Source organism: Nicotiana tabacum, chromosome 8, assembly GCF_000715075.1.
Source record: "Nicotiana tabacum cultivar K326 chromosome 8, ASM71507v2, whole genome shotgun sequence".
Lineage (NCBI taxonomy): Eukaryota > Viridiplantae > Streptophyta > Magnoliopsida > Solanales > Solanaceae > Nicotiana > Nicotiana tabacum.
The window spans coordinates 11380368-11403134 of NC_134087.1; the positions used below are offsets into that span (position 1 = coordinate 11380368).

General features: G+C 34.0%; 1 protein-coding gene across 2 annotated transcripts; it reads right to left on the bottom strand.

Moving 5' to 3' along the window:
• Positions 1-13401: 13401 nt before the first annotated feature.
• Positions 13402-19066, bottom strand: LOC107760261 (uncharacterized). Of its 2 annotated transcripts, none has more exons than XM_016578285.2 (6): positions 18776-19066; positions 17736-17990; positions 17466-17639; positions 17224-17330; positions 14689-15014; positions 13402-14180 (listed from the first exon to the last, which is right to left on the bottom strand). In XM_016578285.2, the coding sequence occupies exons 1-6, from the start codon at positions 18929-18931 to the stop codon at positions 13594-13596; spliced, it is 1605 nt and encodes a 534-aa protein (XP_016433771.1). In that variant the 5' UTR covers positions 18932-19066; the 3' UTR covers positions 13402-13593. The 2 variants fall into 2 exon arrangements, with proteins under 2 accessions (XP_016433771.1, XP_016433770.1); XM_016578284.2 differs by having other exon boundaries at positions 17736-17993.
• Positions 19067-22767: the final 3701 nt, after the last annotated feature.

Below are 22767 nucleotides of genomic sequence, written 5' to 3' on the forward strand. Positions count from 1 at the left end.
ATTTTTAGGCCTAATGTTAGACCTAACCCACAATTTCCTAGCCCATAATTTTTAGGCTCATACCCTTTAACCTAATCCCTACCCCTATATAATAGCACATAATCCCTAAATTGAAGGACACTCTAAAAAACACCATCCGCCGTTTCTTTACTAAATAATATCATAGGCATTGTCTTCTTCTTCCCATTCCCAAAAAAAATAATCTAAGAGCTAAGAAAATCAGCCGCTTCCATCTTCCTACGCACAAAAACAGAGAAGATAACAGCCTTCTTCTTCTTCTTCAGTAGCCAAGTGACCTTCCCAATACACCAACACCTTCACACATCAGCCGTATCCTTCACAACAACAAAAAAAATATAGCAGCTGCTTGAGGCCAAAAAATGCAGTTGTTGCTGCCTTCTTCTTCCTCCATTAACAACATCCCTTAGCTCCAAAAACACCACTTAAGCAGCCCCAAATTAGCTGAAATTTCAGCTCAAAAATAGCTGAAACACCTCCCAAAAACGAGCTCCAACACCCACAAAAATATAGTCATAGATTAGCTTAGAACCTCACTGTTGCGTCACCTAAAACCAGCCAAAATAGCCACAAAATATTACCTCTATAACCTCAGAAAACAGCCACTAATAACCGGCTTGCAAGTCCAGTCGAGTTTTTGAGTTGGTTCGAGGTTTCCGGCACCAGCGTCGAACTACTCCGCTCGGGTCTCCATCGTGGTCCTGTGTACCGGTCATTGGGTCTTTCTCCGTCATTGTTTTCCTTTGATTGTTGAGCAAAAGAAAAATCTTTTAAAAGGAATTTCTCTAGCTCCAACATGGCAATGGTTACGAGAGTTTTTCCAGGAGAGTTAACGATTTTAGTTTGTAGAATTTTTATTTATTCTTTTTCTCGTATTGTGGCAATGATATATTATATGCAAAATCATTTTAATAAATTCTGCTTTTAGTCTTAGAGCTTGTAAAATGGTATTAAACAGAAACAAATTTTGTATGTCATGTTTTATGTGCATATAATTCTAATTTATGTTCATGTTGAATATATATATTCTATTTTTCTTTCTTCAAGCTACCATTTATTCGTGGAAGCTCGTTTCAATTACGTACTATATATTGCAGCAATTTTTTGTGCATTGGCTGGTTTATTTTTACGTTCTTCCTTTTAGAATAATTTTTTGTTCAGTAAAGTTGATATATTTAATCAATTAGTCGAATGCATGTTAGCTAGCCCTTTGCTCCAATAATATCTTGTTCATAAAGTTGGCACTCCAACAATCTCAAAGATTAGGAAAGTAATTTAGATGCGCTAGTTGCCTTAGGCGCATTATAATAAAATTATTATAGCTACGGGTACGGTTCTCGTGACGTAGTTGTTATACGTAATCCTAAATTCGGGTGCGCATTTATGTGACCCAAATCCAAATCTCAACTATGTTAGATAAAATATGTTGCGGACTACGGGTGCATTTATGTGACGTGGTTCAAGACATGTTTTAAATAACATTGAAATCTTCCTAAAAAATAATTAATAAAAGCGGTTATAAAGTTAAAATTGCACCATAGGCTAAAACAAGTACTAAAATCAGATAATAGGCCAATTGTAACAGTTGAGCGACCGTGCTAGAACCAAGGAACTCGGGAATGCCTAACACCTTCTCCCGAGTTAACAGAATTCCTTACCTGAATTTCTGTGTTCACGGACTGTAATACAGAGTCAACCTTTTCCTCGACTCGGGATTTGAACTGGTGACTTGGGACACCATAAAATTATCCCAAGTGGCGACTCTGAATCTCTAATAAATAAATCACGTTTCGATTGTCACTTTAATTGGAAAAAACTCTTTTATATATACCCTTCCGGGGGTGTAGTAAAAAAGGAGGTGTGACACTAGGTATGACCACTAGCTTGTCTTGGCTTTCCCCAAAATTCCCTCTCTGCACTTACACTCTCTCTTAGATTCTAAGTGCTGCCCCCCTCCTATGAGCCTTGCTTTGGGACCTTGAGTTCCCTCTGAACTTAGACATTTGAGGGTCCACACTGCACTATGACTCATATTCTACAATATACTTGGGTGTGAGCACTGCCCGGAGTCCATTTGAGACTCTTAGGGAGCTCTGACACATCCCAAGTAAGAGAAAGGCTTTGGATATTTGATCTTTGGAGTTGGTTCATTTCATATTTCAGACCTGGAGTTTGAATTAGGCTCTCATTGGTTGTACTTTAATTTTTTATGTAATTTGCTTTTCTTATTCATTTTGGGATGTAATAATTTGTAATAACTTATAGGGTTTTAGTGAAAAGGAGAGGGTAAATCATGCATGCAAAAAGGGTAGATATCATGTTCATAGGTATTTATTATACTTCTGCAATCATGTCCCGCTTTCAATTCTACGTTTTCATATAGAAATCCTGTTTATAGGTTCTGCATTTTCATATAGAAATCCTGTTTATAGGTTCTGCATTTTCATATAGAACTCATGTTTACAGGTCCTGCATTTTCATATAGAAATCATGTTTACAGGTCCTGCATTTTCATATAGAAACCATGTCTATAAATTTCTGCATTTCTGTATTATCTAGAAAATATGTCTATAGGTTTTATGTTTCTTAACACTGCATATCATATAGATAACCTGTCTATAGGGCTTCTTGAATTCTGCATATGCATCTATCACTAGGCAAACGTGTTCACAGGTTTTAATGACAAATAACATTTTAGATACCATGACTATAGGACTCCTGCATTTTTATTTCGACTATAAACATTTTTTAAATCAATAACGCTTAGAAAGCATGCCTATAGGAGTAATCAACCGAATCCGAATCGTCTATCTCGCTTATATGTCTAAAAAAATAGTAGTAACGTTGCTTAATATTTGCAGAACTTATGTTCCTGCAATTAATAAGTCCTTTTCTTTAAAATCCATATATTTCTGTTATGCATAGATATCATGCCTATATGTTTCACCTAGGCAAGCTTTAGGGTAAAGGTTATAACTGCACCAGTCTTTGACAATTACAACCAGGAGGTAGGCCTAATTCGGACTTCTTATCTGAAAATATGTTATAAATCAGCCTGCTTTAATATTTTTTTAGTTTAATTCAGACCATAACCAGTACATGTAAGACATGCTAAACAATTTGTCTTTAAGTTGAGGAGGACTGTTTGAGCCTTTAAATGTTATGTGTTTTCCCATATCTACTCTATGTGTTTTGTTGGTCGCCCTAGATTTTGTCTTTTAAACCATAAAAGCCCAATCTCCCTTCCCTTTAGGACTAGTAGTCCCAAATGCCTCCGGGACTGATACGATTGGGACGGGTAAGAGGATGCAATAAGTAACAAAACTATTCCCCGTTTTAATACCTTAACGAGGTGGGAAAGGGTAGAGATGGATATGATGATCGGTGCGCTAATACCACGTGTAACCCCTCTTCTGAGGAGTGATTACCGGGTAATGCATTGATGTGATCCATATTATTTATAAACCTAGGACTCCCTTCCCTTTACTTGTGTATTTTATTACTTTTCAGAATTTTCAAACTATTTCCTCAAAATTTCAGCTTTCTTTGTTTCTTCAAACTTTAATTTATTTGCAGCCATAATGTGACAATCCCTCATATTTGAAACCTTTATTTGCTTACTTGTTACTTGTACTTAAAGTCACAATTGTAGCATGGCCGGGAACCATGCTAGTGAATCCTGAGGGGTGCCTAACACCTTCCCCTCGGGATAATTTCTAGCCCTTACCCAATCTCTGGTTTTCTAGATCAATTCCTTCCTAGTGTCCTAATGCACTTTAATCATTAGGTGGCGACTCTTCAATTTAAAACCTAATTCCAAAAAGGGAACGAGTGGTCCTCCCAAATGTCATAAACCCGATTTCGCGAGAAAAAGGGGGCGCGACAATAACAATTAAACTTATAATGTAGTTTTAAGAATACAGGATTTCACCTAATACTAATTGATAAATGTAAAGATTAACGATGGGAATTGACAATAAAATAAAGAAAAACGGTGTTACAGCGTAATTAAGCTCTCGAGTCTGGGATGCCCTCGAACAAGTTGATGCGAGAATAGTAAAAGATATAACAAGCTGATGAACAAGAATATAAGCTAGAAAGTGTTGTATTGCTTTGATATGCGTGAATATAAGATGGTTACAAAATGATTAGGTCCCTCTTTATATAGCAGAGGAATCCTAGTTATGGTACAATTCTAATTACGAAAGCAAATCCCATGATTAACTAAATAACCACCCATGATTTAATCCGTTCCGGGATTTCCGCCGTGATCTTCGACCGGTTACGGATATCTCGCTTTTCTGTTATTGCGCTTTGCTCGAAGTTTGTCATATTTGGTCTAGATCGTTGTTGGCTCCGATCTCGACAGGCACCTCGATTCCTGAACTCGATACCTTGTCTTCGTGCTCTTGTCCAATCCATTACGAGGCTGACCCTCGATGCAATTCCCTAGCCTCGATCAGATAGTAAAATCGGGTAAGCCCGGTTTTAACCGTATACAATTTGAAAATTAGAGTTATGTTTGGACATGAAAATAATTTTGGGTTGTTTTCGAATTTTTGTCAGTGATTTGAGTGAAAATTTTGAAAAATAGTCTTTTGGAGTAAAATTCAAAATTTATCTTCAAGTAAAAATTGTAAATTTATGGCCAAATACTGATTTCGTAAAAAAATGAAAATTTTTCAAAAAAGTGAAAAATTATTATGTCCAAACAGTCTCTTAGGTTGTTTGGGGGGAAATGCATAATTATAAAGATAGTGTTTGCATGGCCTCCTTTCGTATACGATGTTATCACTTACTCATAAATCATAAATAATTAATATGCAGTTTTGCTTGGATTGTATCGTTGAATCAAGATAAGCTATTTATAAATTAATTTGGTATCAAAATATTGGGTGCGGATAAATTGTTTTCGTTTCTGAGAGGGATCAGGAGCTTTGAGCTGCCTGTCCCACGGATGTTTTGGGTTTAAGGCACAATTGATGGTGGGATAGGTACATCTCAAAGAAGGCATCAAAATCATGAATATGTGCTACTTAATTCAAAGTTAATTCTGAAATTAATGAGCCACAGAATATACTAGTAAATGATTATAAACCAACATCAGCAAAATTTGTGGAGAGTGGGCCGGACAAGCCACTAACTTTACTGAGAAAGTAAAGATACTCTTTGTTTAAATCTAAATATCTTTATAATTACATTTCAAGTAATGAATTGTTAGGCTCCATCATCCAAAAGATATTCTTAACACGGTATAATATTGTTCGTTTAGGTTAAATATGTATATTTTTCCCCAAAAAGTCTCATGCTACTAGAAAATTCAAATACAATCTCCCCCTCGAACTATGTTCAATGTGTCCTATAGCCACGATCCACAGGTCAATCTTCGAAATTCTTGGTCTATACCATCCACACCATCAGAGTTTTACGACGATCAAAGCCCTCAACTAGCTTCTTCTTGTGTGCGCATCTCCAAGCTGGTAAGGGTAAGTAAATCGAGTCGTGCATCATCATTCCGTCATTATCATACTCGTCTCGTCGAACCCAGGTTATGATACCAATTGTTTGGCTAAACCAACTCAAAAATACGCTTAACATGGTGTGATATCATCTATTTTGAGTCGAGCCCGCATGATTTTCTCCAAAATATCTCATATCATTAAGAGGTTCCTATACCTTAAATATAGACTCTCTTTTTTCAGCTACCAATATAGAATTTTATTGGTACGTGCACCGTTAATAAAGATGAATCGAAGTTTGAATAACAAAAATGTTAAACGATAAAAATAGTATAGATTCTGGCGTCAACATCTCAATTCAGGTTACATAAGGTTGCAAGCTGTCATTATGAGTTAGTATCTTTTATTATGTGGATTTTGCTAAGAAAGTTGGCAAGCACACAGAAATTCAAGTGTTATAGGCAATATTGCTAGCTTTAACTTTTGCCGTACAATTATTGAAGTAAATAATTGAATATCTTTAGGCAGCAACACAATGAAAGAACAAAATTTAACTAGTACGTTGTCCCCACTTGGTCTACAAAAAAGCAACATCCAGGGCACCCTTGGTACAAAATGGCACATATTTGATAGATGAATACTTTTACTTCTGAAGATATCTCTGTCTATATCATAAAAGTAATCTAATCATGTTCTTATTTTGTTTCAAGACTTAAAAACATAATTAAAGCTACTATAAGATAGGAATATTTTTATCTTTAGGCACTTTAGTGCTTTTCATTTGACACGATTTTGTTCTCATTTATTGTCGCCTCAATTGCACATAAGTGGTAACAACTAGGTTACCTTCTCTGTGTAAGAAGCTCCATCATTTGTGTCACACTATTTGCTTGATGATTGAAGTCCTTGCGTGTTGCAATATCATTTGACAATTAGCAAAAGGATGTATTAATTTAAACTATAGGTGAAAAGGATAAAGAAATTCTCCCTAGGTCTAAATTTATGTGTCATATTTTTATTTTTAGTCCGTCCAAAAAAAAAAATCATACTTATTTAGAAATAATTTACCCTTAATGAGATGATATATAATCACACAGATATTAAGAGTTGTGTTGGAATGAATATGATTTCGTCTTTCTTAATAAAAAACTTTAAGTTCGAGCTTTAAAAATAAAAAAATATATTAAAAAATTTTTTTCTTTATAAATCTATATATATATATATATTAAAGCAAGAAAGTTACCATATATAATTGATATTATGATTAAGCCAAGTGGCAAGCTAATAAATGTCAATAGTATATGGTAATTTTATTCTATATTTGACTATTTTAGTTAAATACAAATATTATATATATATATATACAAAATTTGAATTAAAAGATAATTTTGAATTTATAGATAAAGTTCTAAAATTCGAATTTAAATTAAAAATAAAATTTATCTTTTTTTATCATGTTATCATACTTAATTCGGTTAATGATCATATGCAATCATGTTAGGAACTTTTGTTATTTTTTCTAATTATTTAAATACTACTTCGCCTCTAGCAAATAAAAAAAACTACTCCATATAACTATAAAACTCTTTTACATTTAAAATCCCATAAGTATAGTTCTTTGAAACACTGCAGCTAGATTTGAATAAAACAAAATTCTTTTAAAATAAATGTAATACATAGGGTACACGTCTATGTTTATCTAAATAACAAAAAAGAGTTTACGAAATCAAATAAAAGTTTACTTACATATATAATAAAGTAAACATACATGCTAGAGAAAGAAACATCACAAAAGCAGTCAATATTAAAAAAAAAGTTGTTTCTTTTTTCTTCTTGAAGAATATTTATTTGAAGAGTCAATTTGCATAAATGGACATCAAACAAATAACAAAACTTGGGTATACAATTGCTATCGTTAATTTCAATTTAGCATATTCAAAGAATTGAAGGGTATAAGCTGAAACCCCTTAATTTAGCTGTAGTCAAGCCAATATTGCAAGGGTATAATATTTTTTTCGTTGAAGAATATTAGTTTTGAATCATTAGATTATGTGAAAGGTTTTTTTTTCAAACTAAACAAGAGATAAATTGGTTTCTAATTGATAGTTTCTATAGCGACTTTTAAGTGTAATAAAGAGTATATATAAAGAAAAAATTGGTATGACGTGAAATATTTTTTTTAAATGTAAACAGATTATTTCGAAAAAACTCTTTATTTTTTTTAATTCAAAGATAATAAAAAGATAAGATATTTTTGAACATTAGTAGAGATTTTTAAAATTATTATAATAGAAGTTATATCATGGATAAACTCAAAATAATAAAATCTTATGGAATATTTACATAATATATGGTCATATTTATTGTTTACTTTTTATAGCTAATATAAATAGATGATATACCAACAACACATGATTATACACATATTATATATGGATTATATACAAATTACATATCATCCAATTTTTTAATTTAAGTGGTCGGGTGACCACCTATTTAGGCTGATTAGATAAAGCCAAAAAAATGATAATTTTAGCCAAATACTAAAAATATAATTAAAGTTCATATGTAAGCAATTTTTATTAAAACTCATCCTTTTATAGTGAAATAATTAATTTTTTGTAACAAAAGAAATAATAACATAAAAAATAAGATAAAAGAAAATAAATATTGAAAAAAATGTTAGAAAGATCTAAAAACAAGAAATAAACTATGACAACAAATTTCTTCTTATGTTTCATCTTTGTTGAGTATAAAAAATTTGAAAGTTAATCTCATTGATTTCAAATATAGTTTTTTCAACTCAAATACATAGATTATAAGATAAGGATGTCTTAGAATATTTTTTCTAATTTATATTATGTGTCGTTTTTAAAAAAACCACTATTACTAACAAACTGATGTGATATTCAAATTTGAATTAGAATGTAATTTGAGTAGTTTGCATTGAGGTTAAGCCAAGTATGGTGTCGAAAAATAAACTACTTGACAATTTTAAGACAATATATGCAATGTTTTATAATAATAATTAATTAATTTAACAATTAGTGATTCAAAGAACAAAATTTTTGTGTATATAGGATATTAAAAATTCAAATTTTGGGGCTAGAGATATCGATAAAATTAAAGTGGAGTCATACTGAAATAAATCCGGCCAAAGAATCATTTAAAATTTTTTAGATAGCCGATTAAAGTGAATTTTAAATTAAGGATAATATCTTCACTTGCATCATTACAAAGATAATCATTATTATAATATATATAAAGTTTTAGAAAATAAAATTTCAAAATAGAAATATTTTTTGAAAGATAAAATCATACCAAATAAGAGTTTAAGTCGTAGTATAAGAGTCACGTCGTAATCAAAGAATCGTTTATATCGTGTCAACCTTTGTGTTTTGCCATAAATATGAGTTATTATTTTACTTTGTGGCTATTTTTAGGTTCCAATGACACCTATGAGAATAGTGCAAAAATAAAATTATCACTACGAGAATTGAGAAAATGTTAGTCTTTTTCATGTAGTATTTCTTAATTAATATCTGATGATTATCTATAATTATTTAGAAGGTTTAAATGTTAAGGTTATTAACATATAATTCAAATAACTCAGATATTTAACATGGTAATGGAGTAAAAAAAATTCATTAGCCAAAGAATTTTTTATATTTTTAGATAGCCAACTAAAATAAGTTTTGAATTAAGAATAATATTTTCAATTACATTATTATAAAAATAATAATTATTGAAAAATAATGTTTTAGAAACTGAAATTTTAAGAAAGAAATATTTTTTAAGAGATATCAATACACCAAATAAGAGTTCAAGTAGTAGTAAAAGAGTTAAGTCTTATCCAAAGAGTCATTCATTGTCTCAACATTTGATTGTTTTGCCATAAATATGAGTTATTATTTTGCTTCCTGACTATTTTTAGGATCCAATGACAACGGCAAGAATGGTATCAAAAAAAGAAAAATAGAAGAAATGGTTAATTTTTTGCATGTAGTTAATATCCAATGATTATTTATATTTACTGAGAAAGTGTAACTTTTATTATTATTTACATACAATCCAAATAACTTAAATATTTAACATGATTAATGTCCGCGCATCCGCGCGGATACTAATACTAGTAGTATTTGAAAATTAGAGTTGTGTTTTTAGATGAAGATAATTTTGGGCTGTTTTTGAAATTTTGTAAGTGATCTGAGTGAAAATTTTGAAAAACAACTTTTTGAAGTTTTTCAATTTTCAAAAAATTTCAAAATTCATCTTCAAGTGAAAATTTAAAATTTTATGGCCAAAACACTTATTTCGAAAAAATAATTTTTTTTCGGAAAAAAGTAAAAAAAAAAATAAAAATAAAAATCATGACCAAACGGGCTCTTGAACTTCGTTGCCGAGTCAAACTGTAGCACATGAATGGGGACGAAGGGAGTAGTAAGGAAAAATACAAGACTTTTGACTCCTTGCCTCCTTTCTTGAGCATGGCCAATTCTTTATCTAAAAGATGACTTTGAATGTTCACTAATTTCACACTGCACCTACTACACCTACTTCCCCTTCGAAGTACATCTACAAATACCAATTGCACTTTCTTCACTTGACTCATACAACTAACTCAATAGTGTTATTAATCAGATTGAGAAACATGCATATTCCCACATTTATTACTACTTCAACAATATTCATTCTCATGACATTCCTTTTGTTTCTACTAAGAACTGAAGCTAGAATTTTACCAAATAACCATCATGTCACAAAAATTCTCAACCCTGAAATCTTCATGACAAAGAAAATATCTGAAAGTCCCTCAATTTCATCACCAGATTCAATAAGGCAAATCTCAGAGACCTCTTCTAATTGGACTTTCATATTGAAAAACAAATTGATTAGATTTTTGTTTGATATAGACACTACTAGTACGAGAGACAACTCATGCAAATACAAGTGGTTTTGCAACTCATTGAGTTATTATCGGTCTTCAGGGACGTACGCAGGATTTTTTGTAAGTGGTTATCAGACTCTCGCTCCTCGCCAAAGAAGTGGTTTTGGAAGACGTCCACGGTTGGCTCCGCCATCTCCACGGCCAGCTCCACCCACTCGGCAGTTGTCTGTTATTGAGATGCTATTATCAGCAAAGTCTTGGCAGACATTATTTTCGCATTGAAGTTAGCTATTATATTTGTTTTGTTAAATAGAGCGCACATGTTGAAGTTTAAGCAAGTTAATTCCAATCACATGTTACTGGAATTTGATTTTGTATTTGATCAAGTAAAATATATTACAAGCAAAATGACATTGTTGAAAAGCTCTGGTTTCGGTTTGCTTCAGTGGTTCAGGTCCTTCAGGAACTTTCATAATGAATTGAATTTATTGCGTTAATGGGACCACGCACTGAACTTAGTGTAATCTCACACGTGAAGTTTACAGAGAGCATTGTATATAAATCGAAGAAAAATAAATATCAAGTAATAAAAGAAATCAACAAATTAAAAAATACAAGATTAACACTAATACTACTAGTAATGAAAAGAAAAACGTTCGACTACCTATTAATCTCTACCCTAATTCTCGACCCCCTTCCTCATATTAGGGGTCATGTCCTTAGTAACATTAATCATTTCCATGTTTTGCCCAATCACCTCTCTCTAATAGTTTTTTTGGCCTACCTCTAACCCTCCTCACACTTTCTTACTGGTGCATCTGCGTCTCACTGTTTCACATGCCCGAACCATCTAGGTCTCCCTTCTCGCACCATGAGGGCCACTCTCACCTTGTCCCAAATATCATCGTTCTTAATCGTATATGTCCTGGTATGCCCGCATATCCATCACTGCATCCTCATTTCTGCTATTTTTATCATATGGACGTGGGTTCTTGACTGACCAACAATTCGTTGTATATAACATAATCAATCAAACCACCACTATGTAGAATTTACCTAAAAACCTCAAAAAAAAATTCCTTATGCAAAGGGATCCAAAAGTTTATAGTATAAATTATCTTAATCCTCTTTAGATAATACAATTTTCCAAGTAAAGGAATTTAATTGAACTCATCGTTAATTGTGATCGGGGTCGTTTGGTAAATGAGATAAGAATAATAATTCTAGGATAAAATTTAGGATTAACTTTATTCCATGTTTAGTTTAAGGTATTAGCTAATTTCGGAATAATTTTTACGCTAAAATAGTGAAATTAGTTATCTCATATAGAATGTGGGATAACTAATCTCATCCGATATCATACCTAATAGGATATTCTAGAATATTCCACCGCTGTACCAGACGAGTATCAAATATGGATCTTATTTCTATCCGTTTAGCTGATCCGAGTATCAATTTAAAAGTGCTTTGAAAAGAATTGATAAGAGAAATGTGGATAGAAAGAGAAGTGGCTATAATTTGCCTTTGGGTCAACTTGCTTCTTTAATTTATAGTTTCATGGGTCTTGCTTGTCTTCTTTCGGTCGGACAATTGATAAGAAATCGTGCTCTTTCATTTTCATGGTAAACGACGTGTGAAAATTTGTCTTTCTTTTACGAGTACAGTGTCTTTCTTTAATATACACACTGACACTGTTTTGAAATGTAAAAAGGCATTAGTCACTGTTGACAGTGTCAGCCATTGACAATTCAGCGTATTGACTCCCATCATCGGGTGTATATTAATGGCCGATCTTTTGTGTATTGGTCGTCTCTGTTCAAAGGGAATATGAGGACTTCTTAAAATTCAGCAAGAGATTACTCTGCTCTATAACTCGTCTAGTCAAACTTCTTTTAGGTTAAAAGTGCTCTTTTTTAAAGTTAAAAAATATTTGGTCAAGTTTTTAGAGAAAAAGATAGAGCGAGTAGAAATAGAAACAATTTTTGAGAAATAGAAAAAAAAAATAGTTGCTTTTTAAAAATCGTATTTTGATAGCACTAGCTTGACCGAATACCAATTATCGTTTAAAAGTTTTTTTCAAAAGTAACTAACAAGATACCAATTATTTTTCACCAAAAATACTTTTTCAAAAGAAACTGATTTTAAAAACTTGACCGCTCATTCTAACCTAGTGTATGAATTTCTGCCTCTCCACACAATTATAGTTCACATTCACATTTGGATGTATTATTAGAAAAGAACATGTCCCATCACTTCTCGTATCCATCTTTTTTTAAAAGCCAAATGTCAATACTCAATTAGTTTAGTCTCAATTAGGGGTGGCAAACGGGCGGGGTGGGTCAAGTCGGATATGAGTGGTCGACAATGAATAATTACAAACGGATAATTTATCCAAACCGTATGTGAGACGGATAAAAAACGGGTTATCCGGCGGACTTGAATAACCAATTTATGGCATTAGTTATCCATCTGGTTAATCATTTTCTAAATGGATAATGTAGTTCTTATCAATATTCGACCCATTCTTAAGAAGTTCATTATCCAACTTATTTTTTTAATTGATAATATGGATGAATAACTATTTTCTTGTAGCCATTTTGCCATCTCTAGTCTCAATATCATGAATAACTGAATCAATTAGTAGAATGAGGGGCGGGTGTGCACTGATATATTGGTGCAATTCTCTCTATTTTTTTTTTATTTGGTTATGTTTATCGTCTACTCTATACCCAACTCCTATACAGCTATAACTGGCACTTTCATGTTCAGTTAATCAGAAACTCTGAATGATGATTCAAATAGACTTTAGTTGTGGAATGTTTATTTGGAGGAAAATAAAGAATTGATACTAATCTATATCTCTTGATAATAAATTACAGGGAATCTTAAACCTCACCAGTATTCGGTTTTCTGTTAAAATCTTGTCCTGTGCTGTCTTTATCTCATGATTTATCCTGTGTCCTCTGGGTAAGACCCGAATATAATGTTCACTGCATTTTCTGTAGCAAACTAATGCAGTTGTGTCAAACAGGAAGATTGGAAAACATGCACAGCACTAACTTTCGATACAAAGGCACGAAAACATTCTATACATAGGCAGTACTAAAATGGTATATCCAAGATCCAAATCCTAAACTGAACACGCTGTTGGTTAACCTAATTTTGATATATACAACAGAACTACAGCCATCCTTCTTTTACGATTATCTGTTGTGACTTGAGCAAAAACTATCTAGCTTGGTTACCAGTGTCTTCACAGATGAACAAAAACTGGGGCAGTGATGCTATCCTTGGAAGATTGAGCAACAGGTTCCCAACCGAGTCCTTTCTTGACATTGTTGGAGCCGGTTTGCAACTGGAGAAATCATTTGATTCATCCTCTGACGTAGAAGGATCATCTTCAACTTCTCTTTCAAACGGTGCTGTGGGAATGAAATTTATTTCATTAACTCTTTTTCCACCCGGCACAACATCACCACAGTTCTCACTCTTTTGAGCTGTTGCAGGATCCTTTTGAAGGAGGCAGCACAGAGAATTGACCCTTGACATAAGAGATTTCTCATCTGATGCTGGCACATTTTGAGTGTCACTAAGCAAGGACTTAGAGATCTCTTCCAGGATCTCCAAGCTTTGCCGTTCATCACTGGCGAGGTTGATACCTTTAGATGTTTTCTGCTCGGAAACACGTTGCTCAAGATGGCTCACTAAATCACTCATTGACACGGAGGGATGCATTCCAGGCACTCTGAGTTGATTGAGGTCACTAAGCCCTTTCTGTTGCTCCACTTCCCTACTCTTAATATCTTCAGTTGCCCCTGTATCAATAGCGGAATATTAAATGTAAAAGTTACAGCAAACCAAACAAAATCCAACTAAAACGGCACACCAACTATGACATTATACATTCAGATAGCAATAAGAACCTATTCATGACCACTTGAATAGACCATAGAGTTGTTGAGAATAATAAACCTCAACATAGGAAAGCATGCCCATAGACCCAATTGTGCAATATGTTCATATTGCTCTTTTTGAACAGTGACTACCTCCTCAACGTGAATAAGTTCAAGAAACACACAACTGTACGAGCAAGATACAACTAAAATAAAAGCATAGAAACGGGTAGCAAACTTCTTCTCCACTCTTAAAAAGGAAACGATATATCAATTTTCCACTCTTTGGGAAAGGTGGGAGGTAAGGGATGGTGATCTTCAACCAAGCTGCCCAAGAAAGAACAACAACTACAGTGACGTCTTACAAGACATTCTCAGCAGAGAACTCAACTTAATTTAATGCACTTCTCAAATATATTGACATATTTACCTAAGTTTGGGGATAGCTTTTCTTGGTGAATACATTCCAAAGGTCTACCAACGGGATCTTGCTCACTTTTGGATTTAGAACAATGAGCTCCTGAAGGTGAAGTGGTACTTTGCAAGTCGAGAAAATTGGGACTTCCATCATCATTCAGATCAAATTCACGGTCAGTTACATGTGGGTCTTCAAATACCGACAACCGGGATTCAAAATAAGGAGAATCTGATTTTATCTCTGCTTGATGACTCAGGAAGTTAAGACGAGGATCACACTGCATAAGCTTTTCAAAATGTTTTCCTAGCAAGCCCTGCGGACACTGTAAGTAATGTCGCCTGCAACCAAAGAAAATTTGTAGCATTTTAACATCAAAACTAAACCACATTAAGACAAAGCGAATGAAATGCTAGAAATTGTGAACAGTCCAAAGCAGCATACAACCAGCATTACTTGTAATTATAATAATACTTGCAATAACTGTGATACAATACAAAAGCTATTACAGGTGCAACATGTTACCAAAACCCTTCATTAATAATAATTGCTGGCTTTGGTGTTAACTTTTTACTACAGATTCAACTTAAATTGGGAAACTTAGTTGGGTTTTTGAGACTCGAAACTGCATCTACTGAGCCATTCCATTCGGTTGCTATACGGAAATGCACTTTCAGTTTTTAGACACCAAGGAGAACCATTGACCATTGTTCATCTAAATTGAGTCCACAAGCAACCCACTCTAACTAATCTTTCTACTATTGCCTCTCTCGCCTCTACAAAAACACCTAAGCCTGAATAGCAAGTTTCTGTCTGGCCTCTCCTAACCAAAAATGAACTCGTAATATGAACTACTCCTGGAAAAGATAAAGAGTTTCTGTGTGAATAATGTACTCTTCCCATCCTTTTATAAAACCCCATCCAAAACCATTAGTCCAAATAAGGAAAATGCATGGCCTTTTCCATATCAATAGTTGCTACTTGCTAGATGAATCTCCAAACCTAATAGGCAGAATAGCCTAGTAGACTCTTGTACTTGTTTCAGTTTGTCATCTCGGTCCCTGTATTTCACAAAGTTTCACCTAGAAACTTATACTTGATCGAAACCTATTTTTTAAACCCCTATCACCGTTGACAAAGTATACATGGCAATTTGAGTGCTAAGTTGGACAAATGTGTGTAATTCACGCGTAGAAAGGAGCGTATAATGAGCTTGTACTCATAGATTTAGATTAAAAGACAAACCAAAATAAGAAAAGGAAATAGAAAAAAACAAAAACATTTGGAACTCGTTTCCCCTTCTTCCCCAGTTGATGTCTTCACCCAAAAGCCCGCACCGAAAATTTCATCGGAAAAATTTCACCTTGCCAAATCTAACACCGCCTTTGCACCATCAGTAACCTTTTTCCTTACTCTTCTTCATCCATTGACTCGGAAATGATCTTGCATTACCCGGGGTATTTTCGACAAAAACTACAACACTGCCAGAGTGGATCAGAAGGAATGTTTTACGAAAATATTATTTGTGTGGATTGGAAACTACAACACCGCCAGAGTAGATCGGAAAAGGTCACCGATAACACATTCCTTCCAACTCTTCTTGTTGGGAATCACCACTGCCACCGGCAACCTTCACCACTTGTCCCTCAGCTTTTTCTTCTTATCATCCACCAAAGAAAAATCAACGGGATAGTGGAAAGAAATCCTCCACTTCATATTTCATCTCTCAAAAACCATCGCCACAAAATTTTAATTCTTCTTCTCCAAAATTTTCACTTCAATTCAATTTTTTAAAAATTTATGTTCAAAATTATCTATAAAGATTGTATTTTTTTGCAGAAAATGGGAAAAGTATTAGGACTTTGGTTGCTGAAAAAGGGGGAAGATGACACAAATTCAGATTTTTATTCTTCTTAACCATTTAACAATCCCCCAAAACTTTCATGAGTGTGAATAAATGAAGTGTGACTTCGAAGGCCACTGTGGAGTAGCAGAATAAGGTGAAAAAGGAGAATTTAGTGTTAGGGTAGGTGAGATAAGGAAAGTATTAAAATTGTAGGAAGAAGGATCCTACTTGGATTGCAGTGCTTCATGCCTTCATCAAACTGATATGGATGAATATTTGAGGATGGAAGATGAGCTTTAATTTTAATATTTGGTTATTTTTTTCGGACGTGGTATTAATTATCTGACGTGGATATTATGTGTAATGAATGTCAGAGCGAGTGAGGAATATGCAGTGTCCGAGGGTTTAAAACATAGGTTTTGATCAAGTAAAAGTGTCCAAATGAAACTTCTTAGAGTATAGGGACTTGGGATGACAAACTGAAACAAGTACAAATGTCTACTATGCTATTCTGCCAACCTAATAAGACCACCACTTATCGTATGAATAAATAACTAAAATCCATGCAATACCCACAAATTGACCAGACAACCAGATGTCCACAGAGATGTCAAGGTAACAAGATGACATTGGCAAACAACTAACAATGGCGTAATAGTGACTTATGAAAGAAAAAAAGAAAAACAGGATAATAGTTATTAGACCTGTGTACGCTAGCCTGTCCTTCGGTAAAATCTGATGTTGCTTGCCAAAGAGTGTGCTTTCTGGGTTGCGGATTTGTCTCCCTAAAGAAAAGAGGTTGTCTTGCCAGCTGCAATACAAGGTCCCATAACACCTCATCAACTAAGGTAACAAGCAGAGCAACATTGGAGCCTATTCTGCTAATGCAGTGAAGGAAATAACTCCACAAAGACAATAGCAAAATAAGATGATAATTACCCCTTACCACTACATCCAAGGTTCCTGGTGCGTCATCTGGGTAGTTTGCTTTCAAACCCATAATATCGGACCACTGGATCTCTATCTTATTCTTGAGACCACCATCAAGGACTTCCCAAACAAGTTTATGCTTGGCAAAGTAACATTTTGCGACCAAATCGCCTTCATATCTTGACTTATACTGTACACACAACAAAATTCCATTCATATTTGGAACCTTAAGACTGAGCATTAATTTATTTATTTAAAAAAAAATCAAAAGTGAAACTAAGTATACCTCCCAGCTCCCAATTCTCAGAACTGAAGCAGGAAAGTTCGAGGCCTTGAGCTTTTCAGTCAGTCCGGTGCTTCCTTTCTGCACCTTCTTCCCATGACTTCCCTCCTTGGCGGTGCTCGACTGAGAGAGCCTCATTTGGATCAAATCCAACAGTGAGGGGCTCTTTCTTAGCCGCAAGCCTAATGGACTGGGCTCGTCTAGAGGGCCGTCTTGCAATGGTGAAACTAGAAAACCACCAGCTCCTACACCCAGTTGCTGCTGCAAAATATCCTTGATTAAATCCTCAGAGAAGATAATAATAGATATAACTTCTCCGGTATCTCTCTAAGAAGTATCAAGGCATCAATAATAATAAGTCAACTTCCTATTTACGGATTTGGTAAATGATCATTCTCCTACAACCGTTTCTAAATTGGTTATTTATATTCCTTTGCTTCAACTGATACCACGCACTTCCAGTTTGGAAAGTCACCAAATGTTTGATGCAATTCAATTATAGTATTATCTATCCAATCTTCAAGAATTCAAATACATTTAACAACTCAAAGTTTAAATTTCCATGAGATGCTTTCACTATAAACTAACATTTTAACCATTACTCTGAAATTATTTTACACAAGACTAATATAATAACAAATCCAATTAACATCATAAACTCCACCTATAGTCAAACACATAGCATAACGTTTTAACCATTATTTTGACATTTTCCTACACAAGATCTAGCATAATACAAAATCCAATCAACATCATAAAGTCAAATTTAACATCATAAACACCGTGTGCAGTCAAACTCAGAGTATATGTTAGTAGATAACAAGATGCAGAACGAAAAAAAAACGCACAAATACAAGTGCAGTTGAGAATTGAAACAGAAAGACACAAAAGTTCGGCGGATCAGGGGAAAAAAAAAGAATCACTTTGAAAGAAAAACAGAAAAAATTAGTTAGCTCATAGTTAAGAAAAATAGCCTATATTGTTTATAACTTCATGCGCGTGGAATAGAACAAACTGAAAGAGAGAAAGAGAAGAGAGCTGACTTGTAGAGAGTAGGGGAGTTTGGATCGCTTGTTGAGTGGACAGAGTTCTTCATCCGCAGAGTTTTCAAGCTTCACTTCCCTCTTTACCGGCAACATTTTTCCCCTCTGCCACCGCAACTCCGGCGGCGTTTCGGCGGTTTTCATCAATTGAGCCATCAAAAAAAACAAAAAAATTTAGATTGAGTGAGTGAGACAAACACCAAAAATATCAGAGCCGTGCTGAGTCGACTTGGAAAATTCCAGTGAAAGTCACGCTTGATTTGAAAGAGAGAGCAATGTTTGTTTTGGCTACTACCTGACAATCAGCTCCCTTTTTCTTTTATTTTGGTAACAATTATCATTTTAGTCCCTCAATTCTTAGTCGATTTTGATTTTAGCCCCTAAGATATTTGATTAAATGGAGTATTTTACATTCAGTTAATTAAATTGTTTATTTTATGTCCCTTTCTAAATATCAGTAATTATAAAGAAAATATTCTACATAAATTTACTTTATATTTTTAGAGTCAAATGATTAGAAAAATAGGTTGAATGTTACAAGTTTCTTTTACTAAAAGCATTGCGTCATTAGTTTCCTTAATTGATAATTAAAGTGGCGTTTGTTTGTGATTTGTGAAAACAGTTGAAACATTAAATATATGTTTAAGTTTTTGCAGATGCTTACGCAAATGTCAGTAGGACTAAGATGAATATTAAATTAATAATTAAGGACCAGAAGTACAATTATTAAGCAGTGCAGAGTAAATTCCACGAACTCGAGCATCCTCTCACGTGCTGGAACCTTACGAAACCGGACGAGGAAGGTGGGTAATTGGTAATTTCAAGGTGTGCAAGTTAGCTGAAGTCACGTGCGGCACGTGACAGATTCGGATAAATAGCGGGCGCGCCAACAGATCCGAATGGACACGTGGAGGAATCTGGTGGTGAAGTTGACACGTAAGAGGTTGAATTGGATGCTATAGATGGGCTGTTTAGTGGATAATGTTTGGATGATTGCTTATTTTGTCGTGTTTTGGATTAAGGAATAAATACACGTGTCCGTACGTCCTATCTCTTAATTTTTTTAAATTCGGCGGCTTTATAATCACGCGCTGTCTTTTTAGGACCAATCATGAGTGATTTTACACCTCAATCTATTTGACTACACAGTTTCCTTTTTATGAAAACAATTTTGAAGATCGAATAATTCGTATTCGCTCGACCAATCCTTTCAAATTTTTAAATACAGCACTAAAAGGCATCTAGATGCATAAAATATATTGTGTTCGCGTAGAGTTTGATGAAGGGCGATATTCTTAAGAATATGATGTAGTCAATTTATCCTAATATAAGTATTAATAATTATTTGTATAGTTCGAATCCATAACAGATCATACAAAAACAAATCTACCGCGCCCTTCATCTATATTATTGTCTCAGATATTTGTACAATCTATATTAGGGTAATTCATTTGTCCTTTATATGATTGCCCATTTAATTAATATCACTAATAGGTACTATAAAAGTAATCAATATAAAAACTGATAAATGACCTTTTATTATTACAAATATTAAGTATTTTAAAAAAATAAATTCAATTTATCAAAACTAGTGGATTTTTTAGTCGATTGGCAATATACTTCTTTAATATTCCACTAATTTGTACGGATGACAAATAGGACGGGGCGGAGCAGGTTTAAGGTTATGTAGGGCGATGTGGATTTAAAGTTATGTTGGACACGGACGGGATGGGTTGAGATTATTTTTTAAAAGATTGATGTGGGTTTGCCCCGCAACTACACCACAAGCACTGTTTGCCATCCCTACTAATTTGATAAGCGTTGTTACAGCTGTATTAAATATTAAGCAAGCTTCTACTAATAATCCAACCCCTTTGCCATGTAAAGAAACTTTCCCTCCCTCTCTTGGAACAGTTGCGAACTGATTGAGACTGTTCCAAAAGAGTCAACACCTATAGTTTAAGCGAAGTTGAAAATGCAACAAAACAATGACGTACAGCTTGCATGTATGTTAATGTTAATATGACTAATGGGCCAGCAAGATAATAATGTAAGGGTCGTTTCATTAGAATATGATTTATACTGGTATAAATTATGTCGGTATAAGTTATATTGATATAAGTTATAATGATTTTAACGGACAAACAAGCAAAAAAAATTCTTTCAAAAAAACCCAAACGAGTACAATGATAGCAAAGCTGGCTTATTTTATCCTCCCTCTGAATTATTGACAATTAAAGAGAATTGACCTTTCGGAATCCTTAGGATAGGATTGCAAGTTGCAACTTCTGAACTGCGTTTGCCGACCCCATCACAAATGTAGCAGTATTTAAATCGAAGTCTTCTTTTCGTATATACTTGCCTACTATTTTGTCTGTGTTGTGTAGAAAGAGCTTTGTTCCTTCATATTCACGGGCCGCCCAACCAACATACAACGTAGGCTCAACTACTGCACATGTCTTTTCAGTTTGGGAAAAATCTAAAATTGGTTATACCTTATAAAAAAAAAATTAAACGGTCCTTGTAAATATAATTCGGTTTAAAAATTCGGAATCGAATCCCACAAGGAACTAATCTATTTACTACACTTTTAGTAACGCTAATGATAAGTTCAGACAATTTTCAGATGCAAGATTTATTTGATAATTAATAGAAATTATTTATCTAAGGAAAGATGACAACAAAAACTATCAATAAGCAGAATGCAGTTGAATTCAGTGGTAAAAGGATCTAGGGTTATTGATTTCCCTAATTGTCAGATTAATTCCTGACACGTTAGCTATAATCTTGACGTAACACTCTGTAAAAATGATGAGTTCTTGTTTATCGTAATTATCTCTCGATCAATTACGATAATTTACTAGAAGCATTCTTTCGAACTACTCTAGTTAACAATTTGTACAACTCATAAATATCACAATAAAGCTTCGTTATCTCTAACCCCGCTTTTAAATTCAAGTACTTAATCTCTTAACTTATCCGAAAGTGGAGTTGTTCAACAACAATCTAATCAAGTGTTCTTTCTCAAGCAATACAAGATAACTAGACACGATTAATCAAGGGCCCTTTCATTTAATTACAAGACAACACATAGTTGAACAATTATAGAGTAAAAACGGCAATTATATTAAAACATAATCAAGACTTCATCCAACAATTCGTTCCATCAACCCTAGATGATGGGTTTAGCTACTCATACTACTAGACGAGATTATAATATAAAAAGTCATAACCAACAATGAAATTAAGAAGAAGAAGATGAAAAACTTATAAATGATTCTCTGTCTTGCTCCTTTTCGTGCTCTTGACTCCTTAGGTCGAATCTCCGGTCTCCACGGCGGCTCCGTGCTCTCCCTAGGTCTAAAATGTGTCAAAAGTACTCAAAATATCATTTTCCCATGTATATATACCAAGTAGGGTCGGGCCCAAATAATTATACCTTTTCCTACGCAAAAAAAATGACATTTTTTCCGGACAAGACGTGCGCGGCCGCTCACCTTCCAGGGTGCCTGTGCACATTTCACACTTTCTGCCCCATTTGTGCGGTTAGTGCACGACCGCGCACTTGCCGAGTACTTTTTACCCTGTTTTGTTGGAAATTTGGAAAACTGTAAAACATAAAAGTTGTAGCCCTTGAATTAGATTTTCAACCATATATTGTGGAGCCCAAATAGAGCTCTGAGCGAAAAGTTATATGCATTTTACTAGACAGTGTGCAATATGCCTACTCGATTCTTCATTCGTTCTTAACTATCATCCATTGATCCTCGAACACAATCCCGACTTAATTCCTTGGGATTTTACTCAGACTTCAAAGCTCCAAATCACTTGAATTCATAATCTACGTAGCTCGAATCATGCCTACAAGGTATAAAATACATAATTAGTGTAAAACACTAGCGATTAAAGCTCAAACTCAATTAAAGTGCAATAAATTAGAGTGTAATAAGCGACTAAAATACGTAATTATAGCCTATCATCAACACCCCACA